This window comes from Phaethon lepturus, unplaced genomic scaffold, assembly GCF_000687285.1.
Source record: "Phaethon lepturus isolate BGI_N335 unplaced genomic scaffold, ASM68728v1 scaffold5828, whole genome shotgun sequence".
NCBI lineage: Eukaryota > Metazoa > Chordata > Aves > Phaethontiformes > Phaethontidae > Phaethon > Phaethon lepturus.
Window position 1 is genome coordinate 21,261 of NW_010558160.1, and position 18,597 is coordinate 39,857.

The 18,597-nt window shown below is 42.3% G+C and overlaps 1 protein-coding gene across 1 annotated transcript in view; it reads left to right on the top strand.

Annotated features, from left to right (window-relative positions):
• Positions 1-16,237, top strand: part of CRMP1 (collapsin response mediator protein 1) — a gene marked incomplete at its 5' end in the record, with an annotated part of 34,857 nt that extends 18,620 nt beyond the window's left edge. The window contains 7 exons of the mRNA XM_010292957.1: positions 1,482-1,602; positions 2,710-2,866; positions 7,293-7,434; positions 9,060-9,230; positions 10,531-10,710; positions 13,358-13,523; positions 15,235-16,237. Of these exons, the coding sequence (XP_010291259.1) occupies positions 1,482-1,602; positions 2,710-2,866; positions 7,293-7,434; positions 9,060-9,230; positions 10,531-10,710; positions 13,358-13,523; positions 15,235-15,326 (1,029 nt within the window). The remainder of the gene's footprint in view (positions 1-1,481; positions 1,603-2,709; positions 2,867-7,292; positions 7,435-9,059; positions 9,231-10,530; positions 10,711-13,357; positions 13,524-15,234) is intronic.
• Positions 16,238-18,597: the final 2,360 nt, after the last annotated feature.

An 18,597-nucleotide genomic window follows, 5' to 3' on the forward strand; every position in this document is an offset into this window, starting at 1 on the left:
ATACGTGAGAATGGAAAGATGCTGTGAGGCAGCTTATTTTCTGCAACTGCCTTACAATAAAACCCAGGCTCTGGCAAGGATCATCTCAGGCATCTGGAAAGGGTTTCTTTAATGAGAAGGAAAAGTTGGAGACTTATGGATGTCCCTTAATGTACACAGTTCGGACCGTTAATGGGATGATGGAGGGTGGTAGTGGGAAGTGACTGCTTTCCTTGAAGACTAAAGAGACAAGGCCCTGGGGATTTGAGGCTAAACTTGAAGAGATTGTTGTGGTTTGCAGATCTTTATATAACTTCTCCCCAAGGCAAAAGGAATCAGCTTAATTGGTCACATTCTTCTATTGAACTGTTCATGTACTTTTTAATTTTGCTGTTTAACTTCTACCTAAATTATTCTAAAAGAATGGAGTCGTTTCCTTTTAATGAGAACAAGGGCCTAAGGAAAATCTGCGTTTGCAGTTTCCAGAAAGTAATATTCCATCTTTCTGACTGTGCATCTGACCACCTTGGCTCCAGCGCTGAGGTGCAGAGGTCCTGCCTCCTCTCCCTAGTCTTAGGTGGGTGCATTTGGGGCTTCCAGAAAAAATGTTGTGATAAAAGTCCTAGGACAACATGAAGCGACAGAAAAAATACTTTATGAAACTGTGAAGAATTAAGCCAAGTCATTTTGGATGGGCTGAATTGCTCAACTTTTCTAGCACAACTCTTGGAGAGAAATTTCTGTACCATCGAGTCAGTATTTTCAGTCACAATGGAGCGTTAGGTATTAAAATGCCAGTACTGTGGATCCACATAAAAACTGATGAGCAGGGAGAGGAGTCTCCAGAGCCCCTGGGAAACACTGCTGCTCTGTCTGAAGAGGACTGCTTTGTGTGCCTATATCCCAGATGGCTCCCTGGGAGGAGATTGCCTTTACGCTTGCTGACAGAGGGGACTTACTGGGAGACGCTTCAAAGGCTGTTATGGGTTTTGGGCTAAATTCAGTCCATAGCGCTGAAGTTGCTGTTTGAGAATACTTTACATTCACTGTCATCTTATCCTTATGTAAAGATTGCATAGGGTAAGCTGCCAGGGAGAGCTCAGAGGTTGTCTCCGAGCTGGGGCAATGTTTCCTTGCTTCGTTCTCCTTCCAGCTGCAGAGTAGAAGTCTGAAGCAGAAAGGTGGGAGGAAGGTAAGGAGGAGCTCCATCAGCTGCTTGGACGTCACCTTTCCTGGGGTGCCGGGAGCCAGGGAGCTGTATTTGTGCCGGGGCAGCTGTACCTCTTGGCAAGTCCAGCCTGGCTGTGGTTACTCCCAACGTGAAATGTCTTGAGGTTGGGTTAGCTCCCTCTTTCCCAGCACTGTCTCTATCTGTATGGAAAAATCAGAGTCGGCCCCTGACGAATTCTTGCTCAACAGTGAGAAATATGGCTCAGTCCTTCAGTTCATTTTTTCTTCAGTCTGCTTTTGCAGTTAACTTTTTTCCTCCTTTTTTTCCTCAGCTTGAAGCAGAAGCAGTTTTCCGTGCCATCACCATTGCCAGTCGAATAAACTGCCCAGTGTATATCACCAAGGTGATGAGCAAAAGTGCGGCTGATATCATTGCACTGGCCAGAAAGAAAGGTAAGAGACTTCCTTCTCTCCCCTAGACTCTGATATTTTGTTGAATAGAAGCTCAGTGGAAAAACCTGTACATCTTGACCTAAATCACAAGACACAGGGAGAGATTACCAAAAAATGGTAACACCATCACAGACCCTAAATATTTTGGGACTGGGAAAACTGAAAGGACATTCTTCTGCATTTTTCAATTGAGAATCTCTCCCCACATGGTATAAGCATCCCCTGTCCCCTTGAAGATTGTGTTGTCACTCTTCTTTATCCTGTCATCCCGTTTACCTTTCCCTTAGACTGCTGTAGCTCTGTTCATGGGAGGGAGATATTTTCTTCTTAACAGGGTCTAGCAGATCCCCTGTGCCTTTTGGAGATATTTCAGGATATTTCACCCCCTGAAGGGTGGCTTGGGCAGTGAACCTGCTGTTAGGAGATGCCTGGTCTCATTCCTGACCTTGCTGCAGGAGGCTGACGCCATCAGATGTGCACTGGGGAGACCTGCAGGTCAGCATTGCTTGCAGGGGCCGTGGAAGGATCCAGGTTACAAAGCACCCAAAAGGGACTTGTGAGCCTGGAGGCAGCCGCTTTTGAAGCTGCATTTGCAAGTCAGCACTGTTCTGCTCGTTGGTGCTACAAAGCGTGTGAGCAATATGGAGAAGCCAAAGAGCAAAATATCATCTTGATATTTGTGTTCTTGGAGACTTGGAGTATGGTGCTGGGGACCATATGCTGCTATCTGCTGGTGCTGTGCCCAACCTGGGAGTAGTAAAAAGGCATCTGGCTGCTGGAGCCCATCCTCCATCTAAATTCACTCCGGAGCAAGAGAGGGAACATGGCTGTGATTAAAACAGTACAAATTAAAACCAGATCTGAACTGTCTCCTTCTGGATTAGAAAGGGAGCTTTGTAAATATGCTGATCAAAAGCATGTGTAGCCCAGAGAGCCTCCTGATTAATTTTTTATCATGCAGACAAAGCCAGGGCTGCTTAATTTCCTGGGAGCTATGCTGGCCATGTAGCAATGCATCAATTATACATGGTTGCAGGCAGCAAGCAGTATAATGTGCTGAAGAGTGTGGATTCTAGTCAGTTCCTGTATATCTTTGCTTCCTCCAAGGTCCCCTTGTTTTTGGAGAGCCGATCACTGCCAGCCTGGGGACAGATGGGACGCATTACTGGAGCAAAAACTGGGCCAAGGCTGCAGCTTTTGTGACCTCGCCACCTCTGAGCCCTGATCCTACCACTCCGGATCACTTAAATTCACTCTTAGCATGGTAAGACATTCATTTTTTTACAGGTTGATGGTCGAGCGAGTGCAAAAGCCACACGGGATGAAACGTCTAGGGATCAGCTCAGTTTCCTTTAGACCAGTCTCATACATGAAACGGCAAAGGAGGGACCGTAGAAAATCAGGGATAGTTATATCCATGTGTTTAGGCTGTCAGTGAGCTGAGCAGGCATGGACCCTCCAGCTCCCTGTTAGCACGACAGAGAAGCAACTGCTGGTTATGCAGGAATTAATTCTTTTTCTTTCCGCTTTTCAAGTGATTCCTAGTTGTACAGCTAGACAAACAGCCTTTAGCGCAGGACTTCAAACTGGCTTTTTCCCTAGTTCTTTGTTTTCTCCAGCATAATTGTTAATACGTGATCAGATGGCATCCTCGCCATCCAAGGTAAGCAATAGCCTGGTTCCCATCTGTGGGAATAGACTCAGTTTATGACCCCTGGTCATATGTGGCAAGCACAGCTCCTGAATCAGGGTTGGCCCTGAATGCAGAGAGATACTTGGAATTGAGAAGACTTTCCTTGGTGCAGTTTTTGTCAAAGCTGGTGCAGGGCTGTAAGCTGTGAGCGCTTCTGAGAATTAGGCTATCCTAGACGAAATTGTTTGTAGCGGAGTTCAGTGGTTTTAACTGCTATGTATAGCAAACTTCTGACTTGGTAGTTTGCCTTCATTTGGGATGGACCAAAATCTAAACTTGTGTTTAGTTCTTGCAGCCTTGTTTTTACTTTTAGCTTGCCTTCTGTCTTTATACGTTCCAGGGTCCCCAAGTGGAAGTCAGCAAAGATAAGTGGTACATACAGAGAAGGTATGTCAGGCAGGAGAAAGAGGCCAGGATGAATTACAAAGGAGACCGTCAGGGGCTTGGCTGGAGACAGGCTCATGGCTGGAGGCCGCCACTTGACAGAGTAGGGGTATGGGCTGACTGTCTTTAGGTTGGCAGAGAGTTATCGCTAGAGAGACGAAAGGAATGAGGACAACAGAGGGACAAATGTCTTCCTCATATGGAAGAGAAAACATCAGCAATGCCTTGCCAGCACCCCAGACTGTAAATAGGTTCCTGAAATTGTCTCCTGCCTGTAGCCAACTGTGGGTCTTCGTTAGCTTAAGCAAAAGACCATCTGCTTTGAAATGATAAGGAAATTCACAGTTGAAGTCCCACCAGGACAGATTGCTAGTGTTGGAGTAAGGAACAAAACTTACCATTTAAAACCTTATTTAACGCCATGTGGTGGCACTCACCTCACCTGCTGCCTACCCTTTCTAGGATTTCCAGTGCTCTAGACAATGCAGTAGCATTTGAACCCTAAAAGTGACCCACTGGTCTTCAGAAAACATTTCCCGCTGAGGTTAGTTTTCCACGTGACTAGCTGGCAGGCTGAATGGCAAGGCAGTGCCAATGTGGCTGGTCGTATGAGGCCCCTGCATGCGTAATTCCGGCTTGGGCAGAGCTGCCCGTTATGGGGATGGACACATCGTGTGATGGGAAGCTGCCATCAATCGTCGCCGCTGCTGCAGGGCGCACGCCTGTCCTTGCAGACGGTTGGTCAGGCTGTGCAGTCCACCAAAGCCAGGTTTTAACTCACCTGCCCTGACGATGCTGCATGCGCAGCACTATTAATGGATGCACAGTTCAGCAGTTACGTGTGTTTCTAGTAAGAATACGCAGGAATTTGTTCTATTGAGGTGGTCTGGTGGCAGAAAGGATTTTCCATAATTGAGCTTTCTGTTCCTTAAAATAAGGACAAGGAAGAAAAATTACTTTTCTGGTCTAATCCGTCACTATCAGCACTGTAAAGAGTGAAGCTCATTGTGTAAGGGTAAGGCTTTTAGCCAGCACATGTGAATGTGTATCAAAATGTTTGGCTCTTTACGCTATCAGACATGGCTGTATGTTTTCTAGAAGAGTCCCAAAATAATAGCATGTGGGTCCAGACAGATTAGCTAAAATAGCAAGAAAATTTTTAGAACTGGAATCCAAATAATGACTTTTTTTTGACACTAACATCAGAAAGACAAACTGAGTCATCACAGAAGTTCCCATTATCCTCTAAGCGTGCAAAAATGGCACTTTTTTCCTAGTGGCTTAAAGTCCTAGATCTTAAATGACAGCAGCTTAGCCTGCTTTCAGTTTTAATACTTTAAACCTATACTGTGAAACTAAAAAAAACGGTATATTTTATCAGTCTGCCATGTATTTGTGGGGAATTTTATGCAAGGATGGTGGTAAAGACAGTATTTCACTTTTCTATTGGACTGTTCATCACGAGACCAATGTTTTACATTCATTAAAAAATCCTTACAATATTCTTCTGCAAGTACGCAGCATAATGCTTGTGCTCTTTTCTACAGAAAGTGTTGATTTTTCACTTTGAAAAGTTGCATGTATAAAAATCCAGCATGTCTCATGATTTCCAGAGATTGGATTTACCTCATGAGATTTGGTCCTTGTTTCATCCATGCACCATGCTCCTGAGGTAGCTTTCATCTTCCACGGTGTACTGCTGCATTACTGCCGCTGTGATATGCCATCTCTTCTGAACTAGAGATGTGAGATCTTGATGCTTCTTAGAAGACGTAATCTGCCGTGAAAGCCTTGTTTACAGTGAAGAATAAGATGATGAAATATTGATGTGGCATTTAAAGACACACGTATGTCCACTGTTAATTCCCACCACTCCCTCTTTGGGAGACGTTTTCTGTGGTGATCCCTTCTTGTCTCAGTTTTTTAGCTGATCTGATGCTTATCCCCCATCTGACAGTAGAGCATACCTCTACAGGAGGATTGCCCATGTGCTTAACCAGGTCTTGGGTAGCTCTTGAGCTACATGCTTCAGCTGCAGAAGTCTTCTGTTGACTATACAGGGGAGTGCAGCGCATGTCACTGAATGTCATTGGAGAGGGCAAACGTAGTTCAGAGGAAGCAATTCCTTTTTATCTTCAGGCGTAGGAATTAATCGCGTCATGTAAGAAGCACAACATAACTTCAGGGAAATGGGCGGTGATACAGGGCTTGGCTGTGACATTCCTGTGTTCAGGGTTGTATTCATCAGAGTGCAGAAAAGAGAGAGGGGGTAAGCCACAAGAAGCTTAGCTGACAGAAGAGCAACAAAAAAATGGCATTGCAATCTTCTGACTTTATTGTTGTGTTAGAATAAATGAATGTTTAACTGATGGATTTGGTTTAATCCTATGGAGTAACACCAGGCAGTCATTAGTAATCAGGAACAGCTAAAACATAACTGCCTTTTCACTATTACATACATGGGTTTGTCTTCTGCTAAAGACTGGATGGATAGATGTGAGCATGGTGAAGAGGCCAAAGGTTCTTCTCTGACTGTCAGCAATCATTAGGGCTGGCAGCCCAGAAAATTGCATTAAAATTACTGATGTGTGACCCTTTTTTCCTCTGTACTTGGCTATTTGTTAGATTACTGGAATCTAAATTTGTGGACCAGAATTGTTCAGATGTTTCAGAGCTTGAACTTACATAATCACTTAAAGAAAAGGATGACAGGCTCTTGGGGACATCGCCCTTCTTGAGTAATAGAGGAGAAATGGTAGTGTGTTTGAACGTGCTTGACTCCTGAAAGCTTAATCAAGATCTAAAAATATCACCTGTTTCCTGTGGATATTGAAGAACCTATCTTTGTTGTCTTTCTATTTCTGCAAGATTCTGCATATTGGTTATGTTCTACCTCCTTATTCCCCAAAGCAGCTGTGATCCAGTTCTGTTCCCTGCAAGAAAAATTTCTGTAGGCTGAAAAAAAAGCATTATTATTTGGTAGTTCTTTTTGTGTTTTACTCCATGCCTTTTTCTGTGTTAGATAAATTCAGATAATGTGTTTGACTTGCACTGTGCCTTTCTTTGTTTAATTAGAAAACTACCTGATAAAAAAGTTTCCTTCCTTTTTTATTTTCATGGTTCTGTTTGGAAGGTGAGACAAATATTTGTGTAAGAATTGCAAGAAAATATATGTGCAGGGGAGAAATACAGAGAAACAAGCCTGATGCTCATGACTTTTGCACTGTAAAATTTGCCATTATTTTTCAGCATGGTTATGACTTAATTTATCTTGAGAGTGGCAGACATTTCATATAAGCTTCTGATCATTTCGTTAATCCTAGAGTAATCCTTTGTCCTGGTTAGCGGGCTTGTGCCTGATCTCTGTCGATGAGCAGCCTGAAACCCGAGGGGGCTGTTAATCTGGGAGTTCAGGGTGCTCCTGGGGGAAAGTGGAGATGTCCAATGCCATTGTCGCTCTTCAGTGATCTGTAGCCAACGTGTAACTGCCGCTGACATGATTTACAGCCTATGCCTCCGGTGTGTAGGCTTGAAAGGTCCATTCACAGCTAGTCTGAGACCAAGGTCACCTTGGTGACGCCTGGTCTAAACCTTCTGTGTGTTAACTCCACAGTGGGGACCTGCAGGTGACGGGAAGTGGACACTGCCCGTATAGCACGGCCCAGAAAGCCATTGGAAAGGACAACTTCACTATGATTCCTGAAGGGGTCAATGGAATTGAGGAAAGAATGACTGTTGTCTGGGACAAGGCTGTAGTAAGTAATTGCTTTTATGGACTAAAAAGAAATTGAGTGTTGGCTGAATAATGAAGGCCAGGAGACTCCTGGCCAGTACTTAAGTGACTTTCTAATATATTTCTGAGAATCCCTGAGAGGGAGATATTACGAGGTGAATTGTTTATTTCGAAAACCTTCTCCAGTTTTATAAACTCAGGGCTGTGTTTCACTTTTGACAGTGCAACGCCATCATGTTTTATTAGACCTGAGGCTTCACAGACTGCACCGCTCAATTTTCTGGTTGCGTCAGAGTGGATGCTTCTCAGAGATGTAGGATCTGGAGCAGTTTAATGATTTTGAAGTGGACCCCATATTAAACGTGATGAATGGATGGTTTGAATTTGGGAAGTGTCTCATCGTTTTTGAGAAATTACAAACGGATAGCAGCTGAGCCTGAGGCTAGACTATAAAATGCTTTGAAGGAGACCATTGCATGTAATTCATACTGGCATATTTTGCGGTGTGCTGCCGGTGTAAGTTAGCCATCTCTTGATGGTTCCATGGATCCGAATACATAATAATATTCTCCCTCCATTGTCTGTCTTCGCATGCACACCCACGCACGCACGTGCGCACACACACACACACACTCATTACCTTACACTGCATTGCACTCAAACGCATATTGCAAACTGGGAAGCGGTAGTATTTACAACGCTCTCGTGAGCGCTTTTCCCAGACTGTGTTTTATAACCGCTTTCTTCAGGGAACGCTATTGAGATCCCAAGCACAGAAGCAACTTCAGGTATCTGCCATGTAGGAGCAAAGCAGGGAAGCAAGCGAAGTGCAGCCAGCCAGCGGTACTACGCTGTTGTTGCTCCCACAAAGGGAAGGAGCTGCAGCAAAGGCTGCGACATGGGATTTACAAGTGGTGACATTCGGTCCTGGACCACTGAGTAGCTTCTATTTTGTAAATCTCATGTTTTAGCAGGCAGGAAATAAGTGTTTATTTAATATTAAAAAGTTTGGCACTCTTGTTCTTTGTTGGAAGAATGTTGCTTTTGCTTCTTGCCAGGGAAGCCCCCAGAATATTATAGTGAAAAATCAAAACGCTGCTATGAAGCCATCACTGACTGTATAAAAAGTTCAATTGGTGGTGACATTTCTCCAGGCAAGGACTTTATAACTGGGGCTGTATTACTTAGATTTATTACTTTGGTAATACTAATAGTGGCATGGACTTAATTTGCAAGAAATTTTTCTAATAGAGTCTGAATCTTCACCCTTTATTTAATCTCGTAATACTCGTATAAGTTTCTCTGTTTTAGAATCATTACAACATTTAAATGGATATTAGTAGGGCGAGCAACAAAATGACGTAGGCATCAGCGTGTAGACGAAGGGACCTTTGTAACTGCACAACCTGATGGTATCATCTGCATTAAGGTTTTATTGGCTGTTCTTCGGGACGCCGGGAGTAACACATTCGCTTAGCTGAAACTCTCAAGTAACGTGTCTTGTATAAAACCGCTTGATAAAACCTCTGTGTGATGCACCACATGCCTTCCCGTATCTCCCTAATCGTTTGGCACTCTGAATAGTAAATCCAGTCCATAGCAAATTCATTTTATAAGCACGTTTTGCTCAAGTCACATTGTTTTTAGGCCACAGGTAAGATGGACGAGAGCCAGTTTGTAGCTGTCACCAGCACCAATGCTGCCAAAATCTTCAATCTGTATCCAAGAAAAGGCCGGATTGCTGTAGGATCGGATGCTGATGTGGTTATTTGGGACCCTGATAAGGTGAAGACTATAACAGCCAAAAGCCATAAATCGGTAAGCAGAAAAGGAAAGCCTGGAAGAAAAAAGAAATGTCACTGTTGCTTTCTTTTCAAACATTGATCTAACTCGTGTGATCTCCAAATATACGGGATATAGAGTTGTGGCGTAACTGCCTACTTCTGTTCTGAAATGGGTAAGTAATTTGGAGGATGAAAGTATTGAAATCTTGCATTGGAAGCACTGGGATCAGGAAGGTTTTCTTTTTTCTCTGCATATTACATTGAGCTATTTGTTGAATGCTTGTGGCAGATCTGTAAACAGGTGTGAATCAGCAGGTCTGCAGGTGGGGTTAGTAAAGCTGTGATGATAGATTTAAAACCAGCTCACTTTTTTTTTGCTTTTTGAAAAGCACCTGATATTATAAATAGCACAATTAAATCAACAGTATTCTAAATTATGGCAGATGATTAAATATTTTGATAATACAGCTTTGAGCAACTACACAGCTGGGATTTTCTATTTAATTCCAAAGCTTTGCCGCATACTTCTCTGCCCTTAGTGCAGAGTACCAGTGACTCACAGTTGCTTTGATTTTGACTGTGACAGGTTTTATTTTATGTCTTCTGTATCTCAAAGTTGTTATCATTGTTTGGTGCTTTGGTCTTTTATATTGGGGAATTCTTCCAAATGTTTTACTGGAAATCCCGTAAAGATATCAAGGCTTATATTAAAAAGGCACAGACCTTTAGAAACCTTTAAAAAGTAAGTTTAGGTGATTCAGTTTCTATTTCTCTGTCTTGGGATCTGTCTGTATTTTGAAGAAAGTAATAATCACCTGCTCTTTGACAGCCATTCCCATTTAGATTCAGGCTTTCCTGGTCCTTTCTGGGCTTTTTCAGACAGAAGTATGTGTCCTGGCCCCTTTGAAATTCCCTTACACAGTCACAGCGCATGCATGGTGGACCATGTCCTCTGGGTATCTGGCAGCCGAGTCACAATTTTCCTTCTTATTAAGGCTATCGCACTTCTGGAGGCTCTGGATAAATATGGAAATTCCTCAAAAACGAATGAGATAAAGTGTTGATGGAAAGTGAGCAATGGAAAGGAAAAGTCTGACGCAGGAAAGTCTGACCAGAGGGATTCTTTAAAATCTTTTCATATCAAAATGCATTGTTTTTCCTTCAGAGAAAGCAAACATTTTATCTCATTTGTTTTATATATATATATATATGTATATTTTATACACCTCTTAATGGCAGTTGTCTAAAACTATGACCACCAGTATAAATTTTAAGTTGCTAACTGAAAGAGATCTTGTGCCGAACTTGCAGTGAGTATGTTGGTTGATCCTCAGGCTGTTGAGTACAACATCTTTGAAGGAATGGAGTGCCATGGTGCCCCGCTCGTGGTCATAAGCCAAGGGAAGATTGTGTTTGAAGATGGAAATCTGCACGTAAATAAGGGAATGGGCCGGTTCATCCCTCGCAAACCTTTCCCTGAATATCTTTACCAGCGCATCAAAATCAGGAATAAGGTAACGCCAGATACTATTTAACCTTCTTTCTAGCCATACCCTCTTGGAACGACAATAATACATGTTTTTTTATTTATGAGTCCATATCAGATGGACTATATATGACTTGTTCAAATAACGGCCACTAAACTTGTTCCTCTGCAAGTGTGAACTGATGCAACTTAACACCAAGAGCTTCAGTGGGTAGAGCATATAATTGCCAGCTGGGTACAACTGCCTTATGGCCAGCTGTGCAGCTTTTGAAGGAAGGTGGAATAGTGATAGCAGTTACTTTCAGTTAAAATTCAGGAAAAAGATAAAGCTTCTTTGGGAAGAGGGGTAGCCAGAAGAAAAACAGAATTTTAAATTGTTCCTAAGCTTTGGGTACTGAACGGCCACGCTGTAGAGAAGAAAAGCGTGTAAACCAGAGATACTCGTTATATTTGGCATCTCTGAACTGTTATTGCTGCATTTGCTGCGCTGAGTATTAGCAGCATTCACAGCTCAGAAAACTTTTCTCTTGTGTTTAATAAAAAGCTTGGGAAATGACCAAGATTAAGACAGGGTCACTTCTGGTTTTGAATTGTATCAGTGCTCCTCTGTTGAAAACCAATTAGCTTGGCACTAGTTCGGGGTTGTTTGGAAATTGCTTTTTGCTTCTGAGCAAGAAATTCACTGTGTGAGGACAGGTAACAAGACAAAATGACTAAAATCCATATTTTCTTCAACTAAGCATGTATCATAGCCTGTGGGGGTGGCAGCTGAAATTAAGTCTACAAACAGGTTGATAGTTTTTATCTTTCATCATTTGTTATACAAATTCTGTCAAGCTGGGGGTTATAAAATATCTGCTCTTCTAATGAGAAAAGACACTATACAAGTCAAATGCATCTACAAAAGTTTTATAAAATACTCATCAGTATTGCACTTTTTTACATTATCCACATAGATGACATGGGCCTTCTCTTCACACTTGCCTCAAGGGTTGAACACATGGGAGTGCTGTATAAAGTAATTATTATTATAATATCATAATTATAGAAGCAGAATATGTTAATATAATATTAAATTCTATGAATTATATCATAATCATATATTGATTACATTAATTATATAAATATAATTTAAATAGTGAAAACAACACTTTAAAAACAAGTATCAGAGAATGGTGTCTTATAGCAGGAGTTTGCACAAAAGTAACTGGGCCAAGTAACTTGCATCTTGCAAGTGGGCTTGGATTTTGGGAAAGACTTTTGATTTTAGATACTTATGGAAAGGTCTGCAAAAGGACCAAGAAAAAGGCTGATATTTTTGCTCTTGCAGCTCCCTCTGCTGCCTGCCGAGAGGAAGGGAGAGCAAATTCATGTCTGTGTTTCTTTTCCCACTATCAAATTTGATTGATTGGAAATATTTAGAAAAACCCAGTAATGGTTATATCAGCCGCCATTTGAATATGTCACTGCACAGCAAATGAATATAGAAAAAACATGTCAAAAAAGAGGCTGCAGAGCTGTAACTGGCACAGGATAGCAGTATAAATTTATCCCTGGCGCAGGGACAGCAGTGTAAGTTCCTGCCTTTGTGGGTCCCTGGAAGATGGATTCGTTGCTGTGATTGGCAGCTGCTCCCTTCTGGGCTTTAGTTTTGGCTCAGCCTGCGAGACGGTGGCTCTTCTGAGCCTGGTGTCTCCATCACCAAAAGCAAGGAAAACGCATAGATTTCTGTAAGAGCTGGATCAAACCCCTGTGAATAGCGTCCTTCCTATACGGTATTTTAATTTCACTGTTAATCTGTTGGGGAAATGGCTCCGCAACAATAATCTTGTAAGCCACAGATTTCTGATCTTTTTGATGAGCTTTGGATTGTGCGATTCAATGACTTCAGGCTCTTCCTGAAAATTGGAACTGTTTTTAAAAAATATTAGTTCCTAGATTCCTGTGATTTTAAGGCCAATGAGGCTGTGTTGATTGTCTTTTCTCATATTCCTCATAGGGGCTGTACACGGATAAAATCTAGAGACCTCAAACTGAAATCAGAGCTCAAATGACAGATACTCTGTTGACAAATAATGAAAGATGGGTTCCGTGCCACAGCCTAACCTATAATTGCTTTTCTAGTTGATTACAAGAAGTGGAAACTTTTGAAATTTTTATTTAAAAGTTGCCACCACTTTTCAATGAGTTCTAATGAAGATAATGAGATATCTGAAGGGGAGGGGCAGAGAAAATACAGGTAGGAGTGAAGTTGCTGCAATCAGTTGTAGTGGGTATCAGTCTTCCAACAACCAAAGAGGGATTCAGCAGCTGAACCCACCCTGCCGAACGGCCTCTGAATGGAGAGAGAAGAGATGATGGTGACTGATTTTACTAAAAATAAACTTCTTAGGTCAGACCTGTTGCTCTTTTGAATCCCATTGACTTTAAAAGAAGCCTAATAAGGATATCTCTCGTGTAATTTTTTTATGTATGAAAATGGAGGGAGGAAGCTTTATCATTCCCTTTATATATAAAGCAGACTGTTGCTTTGATGAGAGTACAGATGTGTTTATAATTCAGCTAATGCAGAATACAGCTGTCTGCTCAGTGGTCTCTGCCTATAGGCAGGAGTATCATTAGGGAGCATTGTCAGAGCACTCGGTGTCTGGATTTTTATTGTCCTCTTGATTTAGGTGGGAGGACTGCAAGGAGTCTCCAGAGGAATGTATGATGGGCCTGTGTATGAAATCCCAGCTACGCCAAAATATGCAACTCCTGCACCCTCAACTAAATCCTCCCCTGCCAAAAACCAACCCCCACCAATCAGAAACCTCCATCAATCCAATTTTAGCTTATCAGGTAAGTCCGCGTGACTTGTCAGAAATGTTTTAAAGCCATGAGCACGGATTATTGGTGATCAATTTCCATTATAATTACCTCTTTAATCAAATATGAAAGGATTATATATACTCACATACATGGATATACTTGCTATATGTGTGTTTTTATATATTATTTCCCTAGGAATATTTTACAAATTGCCAAATATTCAAAGTGTTTGCAATCTAAAATTTTTCTCTGCGTGCAGTCTTCTAACATTTAACTGGCCCATGACAGGTAGCTGAGGTCTCTGGTTATGTGACAGAGGCCCCTTGGTGGTATGTACAGCTGATGGGCCTTGGGTCTGGTGGCTCAGACATCTCAGATTTCTTTCTTGCTGCATCACCAGAAGCTGCTAGACATGGAAACCTCAACTGTCCTTGTCCGTGGTTGGCAAACCATGTGCAGAAGCTATTCACATGCAGATTAGAGTATCTTTTGTCCTCTTTGCTCTTGGTGCCCAAAACATTTTCCATGGTACATAAGAAACAGACTAGAAAATCATCCTTTGGGGTTCTCAGAAATAATTCTTGTCATTTGAAGATAATTGCAAGTTTGTCAAATCTTTATCCTTCAAAAGGCTACAGCCCGATTGGAAATAAGTGGCTCCTTATGATGTTATGAAAGTCACTGGATTTTCTCCCCTGTGGGAGCTGATGGTAGAGTTTTCCTCCCTGACAGACCCTGTCTTTAGAAACTAAATGAAACTTCTGGAAGAAAGCCCAAAGACAGCAAATACTTCAAAGCCCCTCCTAGTGAGTTGAAGTATATTTTTGCCCATACACCTGGGGCCATAGTAAGCACATACAGATCCGTAAAGCTATATAAAACAAAAAAAGTGCTTAGAAATTTGACCTCTAACAATAATAACTGATAAGTGGGATTTTCATATGCATCTGAAGCAGTGGTTTCACAGTCCAGTGCTGGATCTGGGTACTATCAAGGCACCTAGTGGTATGAATTTGATCCGAGTCAGGCAAATGCACATTACTATGATCTTATTAAATTAAGCAAACCCAGAGACTACGATCACATTTAAAATGATCCTCTGCTTTTATGGTACTCTTACATTGCCTGTAGGAAGCTGAGTGTGATCAGACAATATTTAGCCTGGCAGAAAGCTTGCTGTCACATTAACCTTCCAACATTTTTAAAAGCAGTCTGAAGTGGGTACAAGTTTACATCAGCTCAATGCTACTTGCCTGATGGATTTATGATCACTAACATCAGATTTACTGTATTGTTGATCCATTGACTCAGTGGGGACAGGTTTTCTAAATCAGTGCGGCAGGTTTGAAAAATCCACTCTGCACATACATGTTTTGGGTTTTTTTTCTAGTTAAAACAGTAGTATTTTCTGTCAGGGTCTGATCTCATGAAGGGAGCCCAGTCTGTAGGCTGTCATCCCTGCATGGGTTCTTCAAGTCGGTGGAAAAAAATTCCCCATGTTGAGTGATCATCAGTCTGATCCCAAACATTTCAGCCTATACTTCTTAGTGAAGACAACTGGAGCCAGACACAGAAATGTGCCTTGAAGGTCTGTTTAGCACTTCAGTCAGGGGTCTGGCTCAAGAGAAACTAGCTGATGATGGCATGAGGGGCATGTAGCTGGAACTAGGCAGGTAACATCTCCGCACTGACGGTCTTTTCCTTTTCATAGCTTTGTTTCCTGATTTTCTCTTGCCTGCAGGAGCTCAGATAGATGACAATAACCCACGCCGTACTGGCCACCGCATCGTGGCACCTCCTGGTGGCCGCTCTAATATTACCAGTCTCGGCTGAAAAACGATGGACAGAAACACAAGGATGAAGGATCATGGGAATAATGTCCGTTCCCTTCAATATCTATGTTATGAAACCCACAGTTTTATTTGGTACTAATGGAAATAAAAAATGAAATGTCTTTTTTTTGTATAGGAAGAGGTGATAATAGTGTGGTGTGTTTGCTTGGAACTACTTGCCTCACAATTGTGCTTTCATGCCATAGTCACCTTAAAGCATGGTGCTTCCATTGCCCCTTTAGTGACTACAGGTTTTAGCTTCGTCTCGTAACTGAATGATGGTTCCTTTGCACCCTTTCGCTGTATTAGAGTAGTTAATGCATGTTACCGAGTTACTTATGCAAGTTGCATTCTGTGAGTGAGTCCCTTTAGAACACATTGCCAACAATTGACTAGACACAATGCCAAGATTAATGTCCGTATTTGAGAAACGCCACCAAAAACACTTCTGAAGGCAGAAAATGGCCATCTTGAAAGTATGCAGTAGAGTAGTATAAGCAGCTTCTGTTTCATCTTTAATTTATTATAAACTGAAGAAGCACTTCTCAGACACAGAAAATCATCGGGACACATAATGACAAATGGTCTTTGTAGCACCTGTCTGTTCCCACTCAGTATGTTCCAAGTCTGTGTCCTTCATCTTTCCATTTTAGACAGAGCCATAACTTATACATACCAATGCCATTGCCACCCCTGCAGGGATTTCTCGACCTGGGCAGTAGTGCTCTCCTTCTGCATGAGATTTTTGGTACTTACAGATAATCCAAGTTGCCGTCGGATTTTTAAAGTTTTTTGTACAAAGTTTTTCCTTTGTAATCACATGCATTTTTACTTACTCTACCGTATCAAGATCTACTAGTCGTGGTTCAATTTCTGAATTCAAAGCTTGTGAAATAAAGGAAATGAATCGATGGGTAAGCGTCTTCCTCTGCTTTCCAGTGCTGTTGCTCAATGATTGAAAATTTAGAATGGAGAAACTCAGGAGAAATTGTCTTTTGGTTGACATCATGTTTAAGAAGGAGCCAACCTTAGTTCACAAGGGGTGTTAATGTATAGATGTCTGCATATGCATACTATAGCATGCCATAAAGTTTCTTAATTAAATAGAGCTCGCAGTAAAAATATACTTGCTGTTTACATTGCAGCTGCCTTAGTTTTGACCAAAGGAGACCTAAATTATGTTTCTTCCAAGACCTTCAAGACTGCATCTGATTTGCTTGAAATAGTAATTGATTGCCATCATCTTCATCTGAAGTACAGAACCAGTATGCAGTGCTCCAGTTTGACCTAAGCTAAATTTGACTTAATACTGGTGTTCTCTGCTGACTGAACCGGGACAGTGTTCAGGCATGGCATGAACAAGACATGCTACAGGTAAGGTGAGGAAAGCAGACTTGAATTCTCTCTCTCTCTCTACAAGAGTGAAGGAAATGCTTTCTCTCACAGACCATGTAAAGAAGCATTTTCTATCACTTGTTACTTGTCTGATTGTGTTGCAGATGTTGTGGGAAGAGTGGGCTATGGTGGAGTGTGGGGTGCTATGAAATTAAACAGGTTGGCCAAACATCTCCCCTTGGCCTTCTACTACCTTGCCCTTGTCTACGCTACAAAGCTGCACCAGGAAAAGTCTTGAAGTCTTGTAGCAGCGTGGTGCCAGTGAAATGGTTTTATCTAGCTGGGATGCTTGACCACTTGGCACTGGTCCATCCTTTCCACGCAGCAATAAGCTGTGTTGGCACAGGGCATGTGGTGCATGCCAGGTCCATGTGGGACATAAAAGTTTGGGAAAGCAGCCTACCTGAAGCCTGTCATCTTATTCTGAAGCCAGTATGCTATCACCTCCAGCTTGCCCAGGAAAGGAATAGCTACCCTGGAAAACTCCCATTTTTGGTCAGCTTAGTCTGAAAACCGGGCAGCAGAGCTGGTCTGAATAGCCAGCTTTTCTTTTTGCTTTGGCTTTGATCAGAACCAGTGAAGAAACACTGCAATTTGGCCTGAAGTGAACTGAATGGATTGCTCCCAGAATAAGAGAAAAATAAAGCTATTCATGAAAAACTCCTTCTGCTAAGGATTCAAGTTCATGTTTCCTATTGCCTGGAGAGTGCACTCATCCCTCTGCTTGCTTGCTGCCCTGGTTCAGGTATTTTATATAAAGTAAAATAACCCTAACAGAAGCCTGAGGACAACCTGCCCTGGAACAAGCTGCAGCCTGGCGGGTAAGGCAATCTTGAAATGCCAAGTCCCCCATCATCTCCACTGTCCTAGTCCAACCCATTTTCTATGAGTTGTTGACAGAGCCAGCAACAGTCTGTTAATCTAACCCATAAAATAGAAATAAAGCTGGTAAATTTGACATAGTGTGAAAATTTTGGAACTGCTGGTTACAATTTCTGATTCTCTTGCATGCGTTAGTGCAAGTAGCAATGGTTGCTCATCTCCAGGTAAAACGTCTACTCAATCTACGAGGCTCATCATGCTTGAGGTGACAGAAATGACTGTTTTGTAACTATTATCGACAGATGCCACTTTTCCTACATGCTAAACAACACCCTAAAGAACCCTTTGCCTACAAGGTAGTAAAGATCCACTGTTGTTAACATGCATTTATTTTTCCACAGTGAAGTGTCTGAATAAATACACGTGTGGGTGTTTGCGAGGCACTGCGTTGTTCAGTGGTTCTGTGTGAATAAGACTGTGCTTGCCAGGTCAATGTAACTCCGCTATGATTTCTCCAAGGAGAAATACGTTGGCATGCCCATGATGTTCATAAGCCCCCGCTGCCTGACCACTGCTGACGGACAAGCCTGCAGGAAGCCTGTGGATCCTGTGCTGTGCTGGGGTCTCTCCTCTGGACAAGCAATACTACCTGGATGTGATGATTTAAACAGCCTCTTGTTTTTTTTGGAGCACTGGTACCTTACTGCATGGTCACCAGGTGAGCTGGAAGGATGCCTCACTGGGACGGTTACTGTGATATACCGTCGGAGTGTGGGCACATGGCCATGCTCACGGAGGGTTTACACCAAGCGAGGTAAGTGGTGCTTCTCTTACCACCTGGAGGCCCATTTCACAGCAATGCCCTTGCCCTTGCATCGCTAACCTGCCTTTAAAAAAATAAACCAGTAAATAAAATGTGGATTAGCTTGTGATCCTGAATACATCTGCAGGGCAGGAAATGATACTTGAGTTCGGTCCCTTGTAGAAGCACCAAGGGAGATGTTCACTTTGTGAGCTTGTGGGTGGGCAGCTGTTGTTATCTCAAACTACACGAC